This window comes from Alligator mississippiensis, chromosome 1 (assembly GCF_030867095.1).
Source record: "Alligator mississippiensis isolate rAllMis1 chromosome 1, rAllMis1, whole genome shotgun sequence".
Lineage (NCBI taxonomy): Eukaryota > Metazoa > Chordata > Crocodylia > Alligatoridae > Alligator > Alligator mississippiensis.
In genome coordinates this window covers 441,389,327-441,405,328 of record NC_081824.1, presented here as the reverse complement: position 1 = coordinate 441,405,328, position 16,002 = coordinate 441,389,327, and the positions used below count along the sequence as shown (strand labels likewise).

At 44.9% G+C, this 16,002-nt stretch overlaps 1 protein-coding gene across 1 annotated transcript; it reads right to left on the bottom strand.

Moving 5' to 3' along the window:
* Window positions 1-4,698: 4,698 nt before the first annotated feature.
* On the bottom strand, window positions 4,699-14,054 carry LOC102563684 (interstitial collagenase). The gene is made up of 10 exons (XM_014600695.3): window positions 13,849-14,054; window positions 12,281-12,525; window positions 11,801-11,949; window positions 11,309-11,434; window positions 10,284-10,445; window positions 9,744-9,861; window positions 8,208-8,341; window positions 7,356-7,515; window positions 5,224-5,324; window positions 4,699-4,994 (listed from the first exon to the last, which is right to left on the bottom strand). Exons 1-10 carry the CDS (start codon window positions 13,951-13,953, stop codon window positions 4,894-4,896), a joined length of 1,401 nt encoding a protein of 466 aa, XP_014456181.2. The 5' UTR covers window positions 13,954-14,054; the 3' UTR covers window positions 4,699-4,893.
* Between the last annotated feature and the right edge of the window lie 1,948 nt (window positions 14,055-16,002).

Genomic DNA, 16,002 nt, shown 5'->3' with positions numbered 1-16,002 from the left:
CCACTGGCCCAACCCGAACCACCCAGCCCAGGCTCTGCAGCTAGCATGGCTCTGCCCAGGGACCACGGGTTCTGGAGCTGTGCATCCCAGTCCACTGCAAAGCTGCATTAGTAAGCCACACCAGGCTGGATCCTGCTGCATGCCTCCTCCCCACATGCCCCACTGGTCCATCAGTGCTGCTGCCGGAGGTAGGACTCAATCCAGTGTGACAGGCGGTTCCCCCGACTGGTGCTGCCTGAAGTGGCACGACCCTGTGAGGCACCATGGTGAGCTAGTCCACTGCTGCTATGAGCAGCACATGGGGTGCAAGCCCTGAGCCATTCAGGGCTGCACCATGCTGTGGGGGAGGGGGCAGGCAGCAGCAGCTCTGAGCACCCTATAGTCAGTGCTGCTGTGGGGGTGAGTTATGGGCCCTGTGTGGGGGGGCTGGGACCCTGTGGGGGGTGTGACACCATGCAAGATGGCTGGGGTTCGGCAGAGGGGCCATGACCCTGCAGGGTGGCTGGGATCCTGCAGGGTAGTTGGGACCCTGCATAGAGGGGCTGGGACACTGCAGGGTGGCTGGGACCCTCCAGGGAGGGGCTGGGACTCTGCAAGGAGGGGCTGTGGCCCTGTGGAGGGGGTAGTCCATGTGCTGTGTGGGGTGGGAGCTGAGCCCTGTTGGGGGCAGGGGACCCAGACCTCCTGAGCAGCCCCCTGCCCAAGGTTTCCCCCCTACACAATCCCACCACAACCCCTCCACCCCTACACACCAACCTGCATCCTCCCACATCCCTCCACACACCTTCCCACCCCCTCCTGCAAACTCCAAATTTGGCTTCCAAATTGCTTTAACATTGTAAATAGCTATAAAAAATTGCCCAACTGATTGATCCCTCTCTCTCTCTCTTTCTTTTTATAGACCACTATATATAGTGATCTTTTGTTCTAATCGTGGAACAACATGGATTTTATGGTATCTTAAAAAAGAGAATTTGGGATGCTGCTTCAGCAGTCCATCTGGCACAAGGGATAGCATCCCCAGATACCAGTTGGTGGACCGGGCCCCAGAAGCTCCTGTCTGTTTGTCCATTCACTTACTGTGGGCTAAGGCCCACCCAGCTAGCTAGTTGCCCCTTTTCATGGGGGCTAATGGATGAATGGGACAACTGAATTTCTTGGAACAACAAAAGCAAATGAAAGGGTGGGGGGTGTCATGTGAGTTAAAGGGTCAAAACATGAGAATAAGTGCTCCTGAGGAGGACACTGAGCAGGGGCCCCCGGGCCGGGCCCACTAGTCCTCAAAAGCATCCAACAAGCCAGTGGACACCACCCAGTGGTGCTCTGCCCAGAAATGTGCACAGATGAGCGAGAGGAATGTGGCCCCACAGTCCTTGGGCACCTTCCCAGCCACAGCCTCCTTCTTGGTTATATACAGGGCCCACTGGGCCAGGGCCAGGAGGAGGTTGACCAGGAGGTCCTGTGACTTGGCTGGAAGGAGGTCCTGGTAGAACTCTGGCAGCCCTTGCAGGTCCTGCAGGGAGAAGCCCTGCTGGCCAAGGAGCTGCCAGTCTTATCAGAGCCCCCAGAAGTGGCAGAGGAAGGTGTGTCCTAGGTGGCCTCATGCCATGTGGCTACCAACACCATATAATAGTCACTGCGGGTTCTGAAGGTGGAACGTCAGGACCTGACTGTGCAGGAAAACCAGGCTCTGGCCGCCCTCCCGGACGGGGAGGGTCAGGACCTCTGCAGTGCCAACTTGGCCAGAAAAATTCCAGCACCTTTCTCTGGAGCCCAGCTAGGACCTCAGGGGACACAGGCAGGGAATATAAGCAGTGCCAGAGCATGGACAGGACCAGCTGGTTCAACACCAGTGCTCTCTCATGCAGGAAGAGACACCTCAGGAGTCCTGCCCATGCCCAGAACCGCTCCACCACCTTTACCTCCAGCTGGTGCCAGTTCTCCAGTAGGGAGGGGTTCATGAGTGAAAGGTAGACCCCCCGGATAAAGCAGTGAGCCCACACTCAAGTGGATCCCATGGAGTATCAGGGGGAGTGAGCCCACTTGCCACCCATTACCCATAGTCAGGCCAAAGCTCTTGACCCAGTTGACCCAGGCAGAGGAGGCCACCGAGGACAATGCTTGGCAGGCCTCCACCTGTGCCACACTGCCCAAGCCCTGGACCGCAAGGAGTATGTCATCAGCATACACTGACAGGACCAGTCACACTGCCGGCTCCTGGAGCATCAACCCTGCCACCCACCTCCACAGGAGGGAGAGGAAGGGCTCCAGGGCCAAGGCGTACAGCTGGACTGACAGTGTATAGCCTTGATGCACTCCTCGCCTGAATGGGATGGCCTCTGTCAGGGTCCAGTTGAGCTTGACCAAACACTCTGCAGAGGTGTACAGCACCTGGAGACCCTGAACAAAGCGGGGCCCAAAGCCAAAGGCCTGCAGCATGCCTGTGAGGTATCCATGATTGACCCCGTTGAATGCCTTCTCCTGGTCCAAGGACAGGAGGGTGAAAGACAGGCCAGGAGAAGGAGGTCCCAAACCAGGTGCAGGTTGTTGAAGATGGAACATCCAGGCCCCGTGTACATCTGGTTGGATGGATCACATCCACCAGCATGCACCACAGGTGCAGCAAGAGGCCCTCCTTGTAGTCCATGAAGAGAAGAGACATGGAATGCCAGTTCCTGAGGTCACGGGGAACCCACTTCTTTGGCAGGAGGGTCAGCACAGCCCTCTGGCATGACATGGGGAGCTCCCCACTTCCCTTGGATTTGACCAAAACCACAGCAAAGTCCAGGCCAAGGACATCCCAGAAGGCCCAGTAGAACTCCACAGTCAGACCATACATGCCCAGCATCTTGTTGCCAGGCATCAGGCGGAGGGTGGCTGAAAACTTGGCCAGGGTGAGAGGAGCCTCCAGCCAGTCCCAGTCACCTGTGCTGACATGTGGGAGTCCCTCCCATAGGGTCCAACAGGCTTTGGCATCAGTCAGATCCAGGGAGAAGAGCTCTTCATAGAAGGCTCGCGCATGCTGGTGCATCTCACTTGTATCTGTGAGGGGAGTGCTGTCACCCGCTAGAAAGCAGATGATGTACTTCTTGATTCCCCACATCCTCTCCAGGGCATAGAAGTGGGAGCAGCGGTCCATCTCCTGGAGGAGCTGGATGCATGAGCAGACTTCTTTGCCAGTGGGACCTACAGACATCTTCCCTGCCCAGCCCATGGGGCACTCATCCTGCCCAGGGTTTGGAGCTGGGGAAGCAGGACCAATTAAGGATATGGGGAGAGACGGAGCTGAAGACCACCCAGGTCCCCAGGTCTTCAAGGGGCCCAAGGGGGACATACTTGCCCTCCACCATGAGTCCCCTCTCCATCACTTTGTGTGCAGCAGCCTCTGACGCAAGGAATAAGATGCCATGGAAGCAGAAGGCTGACACCATCTTGGAGGGCCCTCACCACCCAAGCCAGGGTCTGCACCCAGGTCTCAAAATCCAGTTTCTACTGCTTGGGTAGTTTACACTTCACCCTGTGCCTGCGGGTTAGTGCTGGAAAGGGGGCTCTGCCACCCGAGCTGGAAGAGCCCGTAGTGGAGGGTCCAGGCCCTGTAGCTGCAAGTCACCCCACAGCCACCTGTGCATAACTGCAGTTCCCCCACTGGGGAGTCACATTGGTGGGGCCAGGGCTAGGACCAGGGACAGGCTGGGTGGGTGCACTGGCTGGTGTAATATACCTTGTTCCCTCAGGTGCTGGTGGTCTAGGCTTGGGGGCAGGGCCCATGCCTTTCCCAACCCCAGCTGTGGAGGAGACTGAAGAGGAGCCCTTCCCACTGCCCTTGCCTTTGCTCCCTGATGGTGGGAGGTGGCACTTGGGAACCTCTCCAGGGGGGGCCTGGCCAGGGGAGACCCCTTGGCCCTGCTGGCTCCCCACAGAGTCTTACCTGTCCCTGCTGCAGAGTTCTCAGTCTTCTCTACCCCTGGAGGAGGTCATTTGGACTCTGCCTCTGGAGTGGGGGCTATGGGGACATGCATCCCCTTGGGGGCTTGGCTGGGATCTGCCCCCACAGTGGGGGCTGCAGGAAGTTCTGTGGGCACATCTTCCCCCCCACAAAGTTCTTGCTGTGCCATTGCACAGGGTAAAACAATAAAGAAACCCAAAAATGTACAGTGGGGCTGGTGAATCTAAGAGGGGCAGGCTGGGGTTGTGGGGGGAAAAAGGGGGAAGGGGAAGGGGGATGAAGCTCACTGAGCTACATCCCCACAGGAAAAAAGCTGGGAGGGCTATGCTTGGGGAATGTTGGGGAGGGGGCACACAGACACAAGGGCTGGGGAGACTCCAGCTGGCTTACTCAGCCACACAACAAACACCAGGGCAGGGGGAGTAGACCACAAGACTTACAACACATGGGCAAAACACACAGGGAAGGCTGCTGAGGCCCACTAAAAGAAATATGGGAATAAGGATGGACCAGAAAGGGAAGTTTAGGCATGACTAACAGATTAATTACTTTGGGAATATACAAAGCTTACCCACACACAGACACTTCAGAATGTGTGGTGCATGATAATACAGTATGGAGCTATGTAGCATTTTTATTTCCTGCCTTTGATTTGGGAGAAAGAGTTTGACTCTAAAAGCCCCATGTAATTTCTGTGTACCTCTGAGGACAGGGTCAGGGTCTCATGAATCAAAAGACAGAAAAAAACGACATGGCAAACATAATACATTTTATTGACATTCTTCAAACTAGTCTGTAAAAATTCAATAAATTATTCAGTTATATAATCTTCTGCATTAGGTTTACAGTTCATAGTGTTTAAGACAAAAGTCTCAGATAAAATAGTACTTTTAAAACAACCATTAAAAGTTCAAGAGCGGTTCATAAAGTTATGGAAATCACTGTGATTAACAACCGAACCAGCTAGTACTCTTCAGGACTCTGACAGCTTGCTTGGTATTAGGATCAAACTGGGTCTGTTTTGTTCCATGGAATAAATAGATATAGCCTAGAAAGAAAAATAAATTGAAGGTTTAGAATTCGCCTGTGCAATCAATTTAAAAGATTTTTCTAGAAAACAAAATTAACTTTGACAGGAAATACGTACTCCTTTATTAGAATGCCTGTTCTCAGTAAACCTGCATAAGTATTCATAAAGGTTCTCTTGAAAATCAATTTGCATTCCAATGAAGCACATACCTTGTAGCATAATAAACATAAATATTAGTTTTATTTACCGTTATGCTGGAAAGCTGCATCAATCTTTCCAATTTTTCCGAAGTCTTTGATTATTTTCCTTGGATAACCCTTATCCATGGATTGTCTTTTTTCATCATAGCTTAATTTATAAAAAATAGCATTAATATTTATAGATGGGCAAATAATACTTAGAAAGTTCAAAATAAGACCTAACACAAAAGTGACACATCTTTTACTGGAATAATCCAACCTGACTGGACTATTACAATTGTTACTGTTCTGAGTATATCCACGAGAGACACGAGAGATTTAAAGTGCTGTCCTATAGAAATGAATGGCAAAATGTCCAATGATGCTAGGATTTCACTGACAGCAGGGTCACCCAACTTCTGAGCAGGTGAGGACCAAATGCCACACTGCCTGCCCATGCATAGCTGTCTTAGCTCCATTCTTCTCAACAAACTATCCCAGCTATCATATGCTAATCATGGTGGGATGCTGCTGGACCACTGACTCCAGCAGCTGCTCCATTCCCCCCTGGAGCTGTGCTGCACTGTAGGGATTGCTGGGGCCTATCTGCCTGTGCACCTCCTGCCCACTGGGCTTCAGTTGGTTGGGTGGGGAGGGGCACACAGCACAGCTCCCATCATTGCAGGTAGCTTGCACAAGTGCACGTGTATGAGAGTGTGTGTACAGCAGCAGGCACGATGTAGAGAATGGGGGCCACATGGGAGCCATGTTAACTCTTTAGTCCACAGGCCATGAGTTGGACAGCTCTGATTTAGAAAATGTGTTGTCATGTATATGTATTCCACTGAAATACCAGGAAAAGGTAAACACCTGACTTGGTGCATTATCTTACAAGGCTGCCCCAAATGACTATAACATTACTAGCCTATATATACCACATACATATAGTGTCATACCAGTGAGGAAAGCAGAAGCCCTGTCTGTGTAATTCTAAACCATATTTGTCCAGGTTTCAACAATTTAGATAGTATATTATGAAAAATCTTGATGAATCTTTATAGGAGGATGGTGGTACTACTACAGTATTATTTAAAGAGTCCTGTTCAACAGAATCCTAAACTGTTTTCACAAACTAAGGTGTCATTGGACTATAAGGAGGGGACCTGTTCAGAGCAACATGTTGCAGAAAAAAAATACTGAGCTGTCATGTATTCTAAACAAAAACAATGAAATATAAACAAATTGTAACCACAAAGGCTAAGTACAGATAGTCAAAAGCACAAGGCTAAATCAATTCAATCTTTGCAGTTTAGTTTAAGCTGCATAAATTGAACCGATAAGAAAGTAAACAGACATTCACTTTTGATTCTGGAAATGCAGCCACGTGCCTGCAGTGGCCCAGGCCAGAAGCCAGGGAACACTAGAATATGCCTCCCTGCTCAGCTGGAGCAGACAGCTTGAATCTGGAGGGGAACTGGGACAGAAGTTCAGTAAACCAATGTAACCTAAATCAGTTAAGTCTGATACTACATCCATCCATGTTTATCTTAAACCAGTTTTGACTGTTTTGAAAGTGGTTTATCTGCGCTGAGCTTCTCTTGTGTTACAGATTTGAACCAGTTTCCAATCACTTATACCAGTTTATGTGTAATTTCTGTCCCTAGGCAAAGTGAAGTACAATTATACTTCATGCAATTATACAGAATAATAGAAAACTAGGAAAACCCCTTCCTCAGGTTTAGGATCAACTCTGTCCAAATCATCCATCCAAAATGTTCACTGAAGTGAACTCTGTGACTTGACTTCATATTGAAGGGAAAAAAGTCCAGCATGATAACAATTCTTTTACCTTGATGTTCGAGAGTTACAGGAATATATTTCATGATATTACAAAAAAAAATGCATGTTTGTGGGTTAAATGTAGACAATTTCCTAGAAAATCACCTGTTTATAGATTTTGTGGATCCTACAGCATGTGATTCTAACCGAAATAAACAATTCTAGAAGATGGTTACAGAATCTCCTAGAAAGTTTAGTATTTTTATTGGAGTAGTTATATTTGGAAATAAATCCCATAAAAATGTATTTAATTTTATGTACCCAAGCTAAATTAAGTGCTATTTTATATTATTTTTCACAATCATCCTTCAAGCCACATGAAAGAGAAAATACGTTAAGACCGTTGAGCATTAAAACTTACCTCCAATACTTGCTGGCTACAAAGAAATATGTTTTCCCTGTATTCTTATCATTGAAAGCTGCATTAATTCTTTTAACAGTCTTTGGAAAGCCCAGCTGATGAATTCTTTTAGGGTAGCCATGGACTACATTGGATTCTTTGAAAACCCAATATTTGTCCTCTGCAAAGAAAAATAAAAATTAGTGTTTCATCAACTGGTTCTGCTAACAGTAATCATAACTTCTGCAAGAGATCATTGAAATATTTGTTTTCATCAACAAATACCCCGTTTCTAAAACAATATTCTTTCACAAAAATTGCCAGATTAGCACTTTATAGATTTTGCGGAAAATGTTGCAGCCCATTCAATATTTTTTTTTTTTACAGAACTTGTAGAAATACATTTCCTGAATGCTCATAAAAAACTTACGCTCAAAAGTTCTGAGCGCTGTAGATGTTTGACATTTCAAAATTTCTCTAGGGTTTCATGGACTTCTAGGCATTCCCCTGCAGTACTGGTTCTTTTTGTACTTAAAATGGAGGCTCTTGGGATCAGAATTCTCTTTTTCTCAAAACCTTTGAGTAACCTTTGTTGATGATAAATCTTTTGTTAAGCTCCAGTCCAAAAAGGTCCTTTCCAAAAACTCTGATAGGAGTTTAACTTACAACTGACAGTGAATTAATTAAACAATGTCACAGAGCTACTCAAATTAACATTTTGAATTTAGAAAAGGCATTTCTGTTTGAAAATTAAGTTTAAATGGGGCTTCATCTAAAGGGAATCAGGGCAGATTCCTCAATTGCACATTCTGTGAAGCAGCCTAATTACAGCAAATTCACGTCAGAGACCACGAGAATTTAAGATTGTGTTACCTTTAAAAAGAACAAATTGATCTTTTTCAACATTTTCATAAGCAGCTTGAATTCCAGCTGGCAGGGTTGGCCAGAACTGAGAGATTAAATTTATCTCAGTCTCTCTTATTTGCGGATGCTTGCGCCATAAGTACCTGATTGAGAGATAATTTGAAAATTAAAGCAGTTCCACTTCAGTCAGAAACAGATCCAGAGTTTTACAAGCCAGGGTGCTGGAAGAGCAAACAACGCTGCAGAGTTGAGTGCATCCTTCACTCCAGACTACACTATGGGAGCAGCAACTGGGGACTTTTTAAAACCTCCAAACCTGGTAAGAATACTTCCCTCTACCCATTTCTGCTCAGAGGCATGTCCCCTCCCCTTCCCTTCCCCTTATCCCCCACCTGCCGTTGCTGCTGTCCCCATTGCCCAGGGGTGAGGGGAGCTCCAGAGCTGCTCCAGTTGGGCTGCACAGGGGTCAGGCTCATCCCGGGGAAGTGTCAACACAAGCAGGCAGATGGGTTCCTGGCTGCAGGGAACACCCAAGGGGACCAGGCAGGGTAGGGAAACCTGCCCGTGCACTGCTGCCCCCACTGTCACTGTCCTGGACTGAGCTCTCCCTACCCCCAGAACAGCAGGGGAGAGGGGAAATGACAGGGAGGAGACAGGGAAGGGAGGGGAGGGGACGTGCCTCTGAGCATGGAGGGGAAAGAAGGGAGGCAATTCTTATCTTCAGGGATTTAAAAAATTCCCTGGTTGTGACTCCTGCCATATGGTCAGAAAAGGAGGTGTGACCGCACCACTGCACCCCTATGAATGCACCCCAAATTTGAACCCAGTGCAAAGAGGACACGAGTCTGCTACAGCTACTACCTTGTAGAGTTCATTCTTGAGCTACTTCTGTGCTGAAGAGGAAAGAGTCTAATACTGCTGAAGACACATGATGTGGAAAGGTCATTACACAATTTCCCCCACTTTCTTAATAGACCTGAACATATAATGGGTAAAATAATAATTGCAAATAACACGTGGTCTCATTTTCTCAAGACTTATGAATCTGGCTTAGACTGCAAATAGAATTTTCCTATTTCCTCTTTACAAAATGAGAGCTGGTGGGGCCCCTGTACCAGGATTTGACAGGTCTCCAGATTTCTCTCACAGCCTCTACTCGTACAAACCACTCCTACACTGTGCTGCCACACTGGACTGCCCACCAAGCCTGCGTTTCATTTCCACTGGAAACAATAACAATTCCTTTACAATTACAGTATGCAGTGAATATTTTACCATTTACAAAGATCCTTTGGAATCAGAAAAAATAACCCATTTTGCCACAACTTAGGGAAATTTGAAGAAAAGACAAGGTGCCTGCTAACAAGGGATGCAAGCCACCACTTGCAGATATAGGTGGTGACTTTCTAGTGATATTGCTCTGTTTACACTACATTTCAAGTGTCCTTTTTATTTTTGTGACTGAAGGGGAATAATTTTTGGTACTTTTGCTTCCTTCTCAGTACTGCAGTACAATGAGCCACCACACAGGCTTCTTGAACTTACCTGCCCTTAAAGAACAGCATTTCTCCACGCAGAGTAGCAACAGCATCAAAAGACAAATTAGGGTCACACGTTCCTGGAGTTGAGGGTCCAGTTGGTTGAACAGGTTGCAGAGATTGTCCTACATGAGGATCAAAGAATAACTTAATATTGTATTACATAGAAAAATACAACTGAAACTCTGTGTGAGTCAGGGAATATCACTCCCCCTGCCCTGCTTCCATTTACTGAAGATCAGGAAAATATGAATTGCTCTAGAATAGGTAACCTTGGGAAGTTGTGTAATGTCCTTCATTGGAGGTTTAGTAAGAGCATGTAGACAAACCATTTTTTTAGACTTAGGTATAAAGATGACCCCACCCTGGGGCAGAAGAAGAAACTAAATGACCAGGTCCCTTCCCTCTTTACTGTTTATGCTTTTTCTGGGAGCTCTGTATGATAACACTAGATGGTTTCTTAAAATAAACACTTCTCATTGATTAAGCCATATTCTGTGGAAAAGCAGAATTAACTAAGTGAAACATTAGGTGCTGATTTTCTTACCATAGATTGCTTGAATGCCATTAATGTCATCTTGAGGGAGATTAAATTCTTTAGTGTCTCTGTAGGCATAATTTGGGTACATCAGAGAACCAGGATCAGGAGAATGAGCCAGACCCAATGAATGGCCTAACTCATGGGCAGCAACAATGAACAAGCTGTAGCCTGAGGAATAAACATAGTGCCATTAAAATAGATGTAATGTGTTTGAATATCTAGTGTGGGTGTCTAAATGGGAAAGAGCTTTCTATGTCAAGACAGAACACATTACATGTTAGAGATATTTTTACTTATTCTGGAAACACTATGGCCTAAACAGGTATAGTAGAAAAATAATAGTTATATGAATACATAGTCTAATCAGGCACTAATTAAGATTACATTTATTTATGCCAAAATGTGATAATGGACAAAGATACCAGCTAGGATTGGACCCTGCTGTTCAAAGGCACATAGAACAACACATAAACCCTGCCATAAAGCAGGGCTTGCTGCCAAAGGAAGTTACTTTTCTCAGCACCATTTTTTTTTACTCTTAACTCATTACAGACTCGAGAAAAAAAACAACCCAGCAAGCAAATCTCAATGAGACAGTTACTGCACACTGGCTTAATAACACTGTCCAGTAGCATGTCATGGCAAAAACTGTGCTAACAGCCTACTGCGCAGTGTTATTAGGCTAATGTGCAGTAAGCGTCACTAAATAACCACGTGCCAGCACTACTGCAAAGTAACTTTAGGTACTGCACATTTAGTTAGTCCTTGATTAAGGAAGTAGTAAACTAAATGTGCAGTATCTAAGGTGGGTCAATGAATGTGTAGACAAGCCCAGAATGAAGCTCAGCTAACTCCAACCTCTTGCAGAACTGCTTTCCTCAAAGAAGTCTGTCAAAGGGAGGGAAGAAAAAACATCTTGGGACCAGAATCTGCTGCTCTTATTCCAAATATAACATTGGAAATCAATGAACAACTCGAGATGTAAATTGCTATATTACCTGAGCAAACAAGGCCAGCAAGGCAAATCTTACCCCTATTGTATTTTGTCCAAGTTTCCTCCTCATCAAAGTGAACATCTCCACCAATCCGGGGGCCAGGCTGAAAAGCATGAGCCAGTGTCCCATGGGGTCCATAAAAGGGGTACCCATCACCATGATCTAAAAATAAGTAATAAATTAATTTCTTCAGTTGCCTCTATAATTGATGATGGTTAATGACTGCTTGATAACTGCCTAGGTATTACTTTGTAATCTGTTAGCTTATTTTTTCCTAGGTTTTTCTTAGGTTAGATATTAGGAAAAGCATTATCGCTAGGACAGTAGTAAAACACTGGAACAGGTTACCCAGAGGGGTTGTGGAATCTCCATCCTTGGAGGTTTTTAAGACCTGGCTAGACAAAGCCTTGGCTGGGATGATCTTGTTGGGGCTGGTGCTGCTTTGAGGAGGTGGTTGGACTGAGGTCCCTTCTAATCCTAATTTTCTATGATTCTATGATCTATGATTATTGTGTTATTTTGTATCACCTCTATATTGAAAAGAGATCATTATATCTGCTGCTCCATCCTCGATTCTTCTGAATGTCAGTGGTACCACATTACTCCAGACTTCAAATGCTTGTTTGATAGCCTCATCCACATCAGCTGGTCTCATGTCAGGTGTGCGGTTTATAATCCTTTAGGATAAAGCAAACATTAGTCTATGCACATTGACACTTGCAGGTTATTATTAACAATACATTGCTGTAGTAAAAATATTTCATATTTGATGCAAAATTCCTTATATCCATGTTTTGACAGAGGAATAGGTAGCTTGATATTCAAATCCACAGTACTTATAACTCCTCCTAACTTTCATTAAGGCAGCCTCCTCCTTTAGAATATCAAAACCCCTCTTCTTGTGCTAAAGTCCAGAAGGGAGGGCATAGCTTTGTGTTTTTAGGCCCACATATTTGCAAGTTTGAGCCTAACTCTGTTAGCTCCACAAATTGCTCAGAGAACTATTACCTGTATGTCAGATCATTTCTTGTCCACTTTGGATTCCCATCAATTAAAACATACTCGCCGATGTCAGGCACACCACATCTGGGCTGCTTCATCATTTCCACAGTCTCATTATTTAATTTCCCAGTCACTTTTAGTCCAAAAAATGACTGCATTTTCTTGAGTTTTTCAGATACAGAATCAGTGATTTTCCTCTTAAAAGAAGGGTGCAATTCTGTTTCCAGACTGTAGAAATTTCTTAGATAACCCTGCCAAAAACAAGAGCGATGAATGTTGGTGAAAGGTCAGAGGTTCTCCTAGCAACCATAGAGCTAGTGTGGCTGTGGCACACCAGTGTCTGAGCTGATAGCACCTTAGGAAGTGATTGTGTGTGTGTCTGGCTACTTCAGTCTCCCCAGCATGAAGGTATCCATATATCAACCAAAAACAACCTTTGGCAGGAGCTCTACCACTACACCTCTGCCACTACATAGCATGTTGATAGCTCAAAGCCTTATCTAAAGCATTTGAAACTTGGGGTCTGTGTTCCAAGCAACTAGGATGGATTACTTTCTTACTAAATTAAAATTCAGGATAGATTTCTTCTTGATATGTAGATATCCTGTTTTATCAATGAGTACTGTTGCCAAAGAGTCTTAGAAATCTAAAGTTACCTTTCCAAATTTCAATTCAATTTTTATTAATGATGATCCTTTAGCCCTTTTTTTCTGAGTAATATAGTTAGCTTCAATACTGTTAGGTACTAGCCCTCAGTTATTATGCAACTCTGAAAACTGGTGAAACCAACGGATGTTGCTGGATGGTGAGTGTTTTGGAAAATCAATAGCTTGATTTAGGAAAATAAATATGGATATAAAATTCTCATTTTTGTAACTCTTTTAAAAAAAATCTTGGCCCCAGTAAGTAGACAGTGCTATAACAGCCTAATAAGGAATAGGCAGACAAGGTTCCTTGGGCGAATTTGATATCTTTTATTAGACCAACAATAAAAGATATCAAATTCGCCCAAGGAACCTTGTCTGCCTATATCCTTAGACCAACATGGCTACAACCTAAACCCCTGTAATAAGGAATAGAAAGTTTTATAGCTTTTAACATTTTTGGTTGTTCTTTTGGTCTTTTGGGGGGTATATACTTGGATATATGCCTTATTTTAGGTGTGTAAGAGATCCCATGGAAATAAATGAGACTACTCAGCATATTGACTTAAAACTAAGGACTAACTTGAGTGCCTGGCTGAATATATGGAACCACAGAATCTGGTTGTAAGAGAACATCATTCATTCATGTTTCCATATTGTTTTCACTTTGTTATATCACATCTGATTGGATAGATTGAAATAAAAACAAACAAATTAAATGAAACTCTTAATCCTGCTTTGCCAAACAATTTTCATTAAGATAAATTGAGAGAAAAGAAGAAAAGAGCTTCTTTAAGGCCTCTTTAACTTGGTTTATTCCAAAACAAGAGGAAAAGAAGTGCAATTTAACATTTATAAAATCCCTTTTATGAAACACACAAGACTATTCACTCTGAGGTAGAGAATATGGGAGCCATGGCAAGTATTTACCTCAACAAGCATTGTGGTGTCAACTTCTGGAGCCACAGGAGCAGAAGAGGAAAGTGCTGCACATGCTAGCAGCAGGAGTGGAAGGCTTTTCATTCTTACTGGCATTTCTGTGTCTGTTTACTCGCAAGCTAGTGCACACCTCTCAGACGGTGCAGTTTATATAGCAGATGTGTCCATCAGCTGGAGCTTGACTCACTATGTATAATATCGTCTCAGTAGCAGAAAAATTATGATCCAAATAGATTCATCATCAAATAGTGATGCAACAAGGATTAGCTAATAGATTTCCCCTCTTCCAGTCATTTAGTATATTTAATAAGAGTTACAAATAAAATAAGAGTCCTGTGATTTCATATTCTTTTCCTTCCTCATTTACACTATTTCTCAGCCAAGTGATTACAGTGCTTCAGAAGTTTAAAAAAGAAAATACAGTAATGAATAAAACACAACAGTCACTCAGGCTCTCAAGTGCTTGCTTAACTTTAAAGCTGTGTGCAGACTAAGTGACTTCAACCTACAGGTACTTACAGCTTTTTCTGTGTCCCCTGGGACTTTGGCTCTTTGAGGCAAGGGTCATCCTTTGTCCTGTGCTTTTATACTTCTTGGCACTGGTCATGAATTGTGCCACCATAATCCAACTAATAAATATTAAAGGCAGAATCTTCTTTTACCTCATGTGTCAAAATTGAATTTTCCAGCCACATAACTGCTATTTTCAGCACTTACTCACAGTCTCTTATTCTGGATGTAAAAATGGCCATGTGGCCACTTAGCATGAACAGCAGACTGTGCTCTGGAAGTCCAGGTACTTAGCTCTGAATGTAAACTTAAGTCCTGGCCTGGTGAAAGCTGAAGCAGACCAGGACCCTCCCATATTTCAGATCCAAAGGGAGAGTGGTTAGATCACCTCCCCAGAAAGCAGATGGCTCAGACTCTGTTCTCCTCCACACACCAACAGGGGACTTAAACTTGAATCTCTCTGACTTCCTTGCCCTGATCTTAAACCACCAGGTGATAGATCAGGTATTCTGTCTCTCTAGCACTCCTTTTGAAGATGAGCCACTGAACCATGTATTTAATCTTCACTGAATCAAAGCAGAAGAGACGTTTGTGCTCTATAGGAAGAAAGGGTTCAGGTAGAATCCAAAGTCTGCTCTCTTGTAGAACAGCTTCCATCTTACTGCCCCAAGCACCCTCTACCTCGTGTGCTTCCTTCTGACCCTATGTGTTTTGCTTTCTTTGCTGCTAAGGGGGATAGCTTAAAATGGAAGAACCTGGAAAGTTCCTGATCTAAAGCCTGATAGTTAGGGCAACGTACCAGGAAGAAAAGGTACAGATTGAAAATGTCTCATAGTTCTCTGCCTCCTCTGGGGTTTGACACCTGCTCCCTGTGGTGCTTTGCTAGGTAGAGTTTCATGACTTAACACACACATACAGAGCTCCATACTTGCCTGGCCCCATGCAGTCAACTGAACCTGCTCTGGAGCCACGCGGAAGCTTATGAACCTATACATGGCAAGTAGGGTCACAAACTGTGTGCTAGTGCCAAAAATACTCGGGCAATTTTGTAGAACTTAGGCAGAATTTAGGTACTTAAAGGGGCACATCTACATGAGATGTGTACTGTGGAGCTGACTAATTAGTTCTGCAGTAAAACATCAGCATCTACACATGCAATGCATTTAGGCTGTAGTAAAGTAATTAAATCCACCATAGGGTAGTACTGCCAGAAGCAAATAATATCCTGTGGCAGAGTTATTTACTTTGTTGCAATGCATGTGTAGATGCTGATGAGGCTGGCTGGGGCATGAGGGTGCTTCAGTGCAGGAGCTACCTGCTAGCTAGCCCCAAACTGAAGCACCTTCTTGCCCCAGCCACCTTGTCCTCAGCAGGTTGAGCAGCTCTGGACTGGCAGGCTGACCCCCAGAACCCCCTGCCAAGTGAGGCTGCTCTGCCCTGGGTCAGTGTGCTGCAGTCCCAGATGTACATGCAAGCAGTGCACCTGGGAGCAATAAACTCCAGCATGAACTGTTCCAGAGTTTATTCATTCACATTAATTGCACACGTAGATGTGTCCAAGGAATTGGAGACAGATCTGAGACAGATTGCTTCCAGGCAGGAATTCCTTCAAACATGGGCTGCCTACCTCTGGGC